The following is a 4658-nucleotide window of genomic DNA, read 5'->3' on the forward strand; positions in this document are numbered from 1 at the left end:
CCCCCCGCCACACGTGCACGGGCAAAGTCCCCACGGCCGGGGCTGCCACCGCTGCCCGCCTGCCCCACACCGCTGCCCCTGCCCCTACTCCGTGGGGCGCTGGTGCTGCCCACGGCGGGGACACCCCGCGCGGGAGGGCAGCGGGGTGGAGGGGCACCCGCGGCCCAGCCCCACGGCAGCCTTCAGGGAAGCCACGTGCTCGCTGTTGGGGACGGGGAAGTCCCCCCAGTGAAGAACTGCTCTTCCTCGCCATTCATCACCGAAGTGAAGAAGGCTGGAGGAGCTGGAGCGGGGCCCGAGCCAGCCCCGCGCCCCGCCGGGCCGGGGGGCCCTTGTTGGGGGGGGGGGGGGGGGGGTCGTGCCCTGCCCCCCGGTCAGGGCTCGGGGTGAGCTGGGGGGACACGGCAGGGCCAGCGCAGCTGGGGTCACCGGTGCCAGGGGTCCCGGACCCTCCTGCTCCCCCACAGAGGACTCACCAGTATGGGGGGCTCGCCATTGAGGGGGGGCTCACCAGTAGGGGGGGCTCTCCAGTCTGGCCGGGAGACACCAGTATGGCTCCGACACACAGATATGGCTTAGGGTGGCCGGTATGGCTAGGATACACCGGTATGGCTTGGGGAGACCGGTATGGCTGGGACACAACAGTACGGCTTGGTGGCAAATGACACCCACAGCGGGTGTCTCGGGGTGCCCCAGGCAGTGACACCCGTGACAGGGTGTCTCAGGCTGTCCCTGGCAGCTGCCCACCACGGCAGCAGGGTCTCACCGGCAGCGCCGGGAAGGCGACAGCCCCCGGCTCCCCACGGCCCCCCGGTGCCCCCCCCAGTGGGTGCCCTGGCCCCTGCCCCCCCGCGGGGTGGCTAAAGATAGCGCAGCCCCCCCGGGCCGCGGGGTCCAGCACCAGCTGGCTGAGGTGCCGGGTTAATCTTTAGCCGCCCGATCGCTGTAATGAGGCCTCATTAACGGCCATTACACCGGCCAGAGCAGACCGGCTGTGGGACGGTGACGCGGTGACACGCTGACGGGGGGCTTGGTGCAGCGGGTGCAGAGAGCCTGCAGGTGAGTGGGACGGGGGGATGTGGGTGACAGTGATGGGCCAGGGGACATGGCCTTGGTGCCTGCAGCACCTGGCTGTGGGTCGTGCCGGTGACACCGAGGGGGTCCCAGCCACGTGGGTCAGGGCTTGAAGGGATGGACGGGGTGACAGGGTGCCCAGGTGTCCCCTGGGTGCGTGAGCTCGCCAGGAGGGTGACGGGCCCCCAGCAGTTTAGTGACAGTGTCTCCAGTGTAGTGGTGGGGTCTCCAGGGGGTGACAGTGTCCCCAGGGGACATGTCAGGGTCCCCAGGGGGTGTGCTGGGGCCCCAGGGGTGTGTTGCTGTCCCTGGGGATTGTGTCAGCCTGCCTGGCAGTGTGCCAGCGTCCCCAGGGAGCCTGCCAGGTTCCCAAGGGGTGTGCTAGGGCCCCCTGGCGGCACGTGCCAGGGTCCCAGCGACTGTGCCAGGTCCCCAGGGGGGTGCCAGTGTCCTCAGGGGGGGTGTGCCAGGCTCCCAGCCACTGTGCCAGTGTCCCCAGGGGGTGTGTGGCAGTGTCCTCAACGTGCATACCAGGGCGCTCGGCAGCTCGCCATCGTCCCCAGGGGCTGTGCCAGGGACAGGCTGGAGTGGGGAGATAAGGAGGCTGCGGAGGGGGGGGGTCCCGGCGCAGCAGCGGGGAACCGAGCCACTATCGGGTGCCGGCAGCCCCAAGGGGCCCATTGGTGCTCCCAGGAGGCTAGTGCGGGGGGGCCGTGCCGGTGGTGGGGTGCGGGTGTGCATGGTGCGGGTGTGCACTGCTTGCCCCAGGCACCCCTTGCCAGGGTCCAAACTCCGCTGCAGCGACGGTGACAGTGACAGCAGGAGAGCCTGGCCTCGTGCAGGTGGGTGAGGGTGTGCTGGGGCGCAGGAGGGGTGCCAGCACATGTGCACGTGTGTGCATGCATGTGCACACGTGCGCATGCATGTGAACACGTGCACGCATGTAAGCACGTGTGCACAGGTGTGCAACGCCCCAGCTGCAAGCAGGGTCCTTGCCTGTGCCCTGGCATGCGCAGGGGATCGGTGCCAGCCGCTGGCACTCGGGGACAAGGGGCAGAGCTGGGACCACGGTGGCCTTTGCCCGGGTGGCCACGTGCAGCCACGTGCCCCCGAGCCCCCTGCTCTGGGTGCTGGGTGGGTGCAGGGGGGTGTCACCACATGAGTGCCAGGCGGGGTGTGATGCCCTGGTGTTTGTCACCCCACAGGTGCAGCGGTGACACCCCAGGCCGGTGCCATGGCGGGGGGTGGCGCGGGGGCGGCCAAGCGCCTGGGGACCCTCCTCTCAGGGCTGCTGGAGTGTGGGGCCTTCTGCGGCATCATCTTTGGCTGGGCCTCCCTGGTCTTCGTCCTCAAGGACCTGGGCTACTTCAAGGACCTGTGCCAGCCCACCGCCACCCCCAGCCCCAACCGGACCCTGCTGCCCGGTAGGGTCCCGTCCCCTGGCCACCGCTGGCCACCGGCCACATCCCTGCGGTGGCGTGGCCTCGCTTTTGTCCTGCCTCGTGTCCCCCATGTGCCTGTGTCCTGGGGTGCTGCTGGCCCATGTCCACGTGGTGCCGGTGGCCCGAGGTGCCACATGTCCCCATTGCCTGGTGCCCTGTGGTGCCCCAGGTTCCCACTGTCCTTGTCCCTGGGTCCTCACTGTCCCCATGACCTGTGGTGCCCCATGTCCCCACTACTTGGTGACCTATAGTGGCCCATGTCCCCACAGTCCTGGTGACCTGTGGTGCCCTGTGTCCCTGCAGTCCTGGTGCCCCAGGTCCCTATTTTTCCCGTCCCCTGCAGCACCCCGTGCCCCTGCTGTCCTGGTGCCCTGTGGTGCCCCACGTCCCTGCTATCCCTGTGCCCACATCTCCACTGTCCCCATGCCCGTGTCCCCGCTGTCGCTGCTGTCCTGATGCCCTGCGGGACCCCATGTCCCCACTGTCCCTGTGCCTGCATCCCCACTGACGGCCGCCCTGCAGACTGCAGCTGGCAGGATGAGCAGTTCTCCCTGGTCTTCACCATCGGCTCCTTCATGAACAACTTCGTGACCTTCCCCATGGGCTTCATCTTCGACCGCTTCGGCACCACCGTTGCCCGCCTCATCGCCATGTGAGTGGGTGTGGGGGGGGGGGGGGGGGGGGGCAGTGCTGGCAGGCAGGGCTGGGGCTCCCATGGGTGCCTGGGGGGGTGAGGGCTTGTTGTTAGGGTGCTGGTGGCGGAGGCTGGGCTGGGGGATGTTATCAAGAGTGGGGTGGTTATCAAGGCAGCCAGGCAGGGTGGGGCAGGCAGGGCCCTGCCTGCACTGGGGGGGGCACCCATGCCAGCCCAGGGTGCTGCCTTCGGGGCACTTTGGGGGTCACAGCCCATCCTGGCAGCTGTCCGCCAGTGCCACCAAATGTCCCCAGCATGTCCTATGCCCCCCACAGTCCCAGGGGCCCCCCATTGCCCGCAGCCCCCCCCAAACACCCTCAGGTGTCCCCGATGTCCCCAGGGCACCCCCATAACCATAGGGGCCCCCCATGTCCCCCTGTCCCTTGGCTCTGGGGTGCCAGGCGGTGGTGGGGTGCCCATGAAGTGGTGGGGTGCTGGGTGCCAATGCGACAGTAGCGCTGGGGCACGGGGGTGCCAGCTGCCCCTCAGGGTCCCGTCCCCATGTGTCACCACTGTCCCCACGTCTCAGCTCCCTCTACACTGGCGGGACCCTGCTCGTCGCCTTCTCCACCCCAGGTGAGACCCTGTGGTCACTGGGTGCTCCAGCGCTGGGGGGGCACCTGGTGGGGACCCCCCCTTGTCCCTGCTGACCCCCATGTCCCCAGAGCTGGCAGTGCTGCTCTTCCCGGCCATGTCGATGCTGTCGGTGGGCGGCATCCTCCTCCTCCTCACCAACATGCAGGTGAGTCCTCCCAGCACCCTGACCCCCACCCGGGGGCTGGGGCAGCCTGCCCAGTGCTGGGGGGTTCCTAATGGTGAGGGGGGGGTGTCCTTCTGCGCCAGGTGGGCAACCTCTTTGGGAAGTACCGCTCCATCATCATCACCCTCTACAACGGAGCCTTTGACTCCTCGTCCGCCATCTTCCTCATCATCAAGGTGGGGGTCAGGGGGCAGACGTGGTGGTGCCAGGGGGGTGGTGCTGGTGCCCCCAGGGGCCTGTCCCCAGCTCAGGCACCGCGGGGAGGGCTGGGGACAGAGTGGGGAACATTTGGGTCACAGCTGGGACAGCCGGGGCCACAGCCAGGGACACACTTGGGGCCACAGTCGAGCCACCACTGGGGCCACGTGTGGGGACACAGCTGTGGCCCAGGGGTGGTGGCGTGTGGCCGGTGTGGGCCAGTGGCTCAGCCTGTTGCCGTCCCCGTCCGCAGGTGCTGTACGAGCATGGGCTGTCCCTGCGGGCCATGTTCCTCTTCATGGCGGCCTGTAGTGCCTGGCACCTGCTGCGCACCCTCTTCCTCATGCCCCGCACCCACATCCCCTACCCTCTGCCCCCTGCCTACGACTACGGGTAGGGGGGCCCAGCCTGCGCCCCACGGGGCAGCAGTGCCTGTCCCCTGGGGGGGGTGGCGGTGGTGGTGCCTGTCCCGCGGGTGGTGGCGGTGCTG

The 4658-nt window shown here is 69.0% G+C and overlaps 1 protein-coding gene across 1 annotated transcript in view; it reads left to right on the forward strand.

Annotated features, from left to right (window-relative positions):
- The first annotated feature begins 1708 nt into the window (after positions 1 to 1708).
- SLC43A3 (solute carrier family 43, member 3) overlaps positions 1709 to 4658 on the forward strand; it is a 4965-nt gene continuing 2015 nt past the window's right edge. Inside the window, exons 1-7 of the mRNA XM_010568061.1 lie at positions 1709 to 1916; positions 2280 to 2498; positions 3039 to 3168; positions 3740 to 3786; positions 3876 to 3952; positions 4054 to 4146; positions 4422 to 4563. Coding sequence (XP_010566363.1) covers positions 1814 to 1916; positions 2280 to 2498; positions 3039 to 3168; positions 3740 to 3786; positions 3876 to 3952; positions 4054 to 4146; positions 4422 to 4563 — 811 coding nt within the window. The 5' untranslated portion in view covers positions 1709 to 1813. The remainder of the gene's footprint in view (positions 1917 to 2279; positions 2499 to 3038; positions 3169 to 3739; positions 3787 to 3875; positions 3953 to 4053; positions 4147 to 4421; positions 4564 to 4658) is intronic.

This window comes from Haliaeetus leucocephalus, unplaced genomic scaffold (assembly GCF_000737465.1).
Source record: "Haliaeetus leucocephalus isolate CR32 unplaced genomic scaffold, Haliaeetus_leucocephalus-4.0 Scaffold236, whole genome shotgun sequence".
In the NCBI taxonomy this organism is placed as follows: Eukaryota; Metazoa; Chordata; class Aves; order Accipitriformes; family Accipitridae; genus Haliaeetus; species Haliaeetus leucocephalus.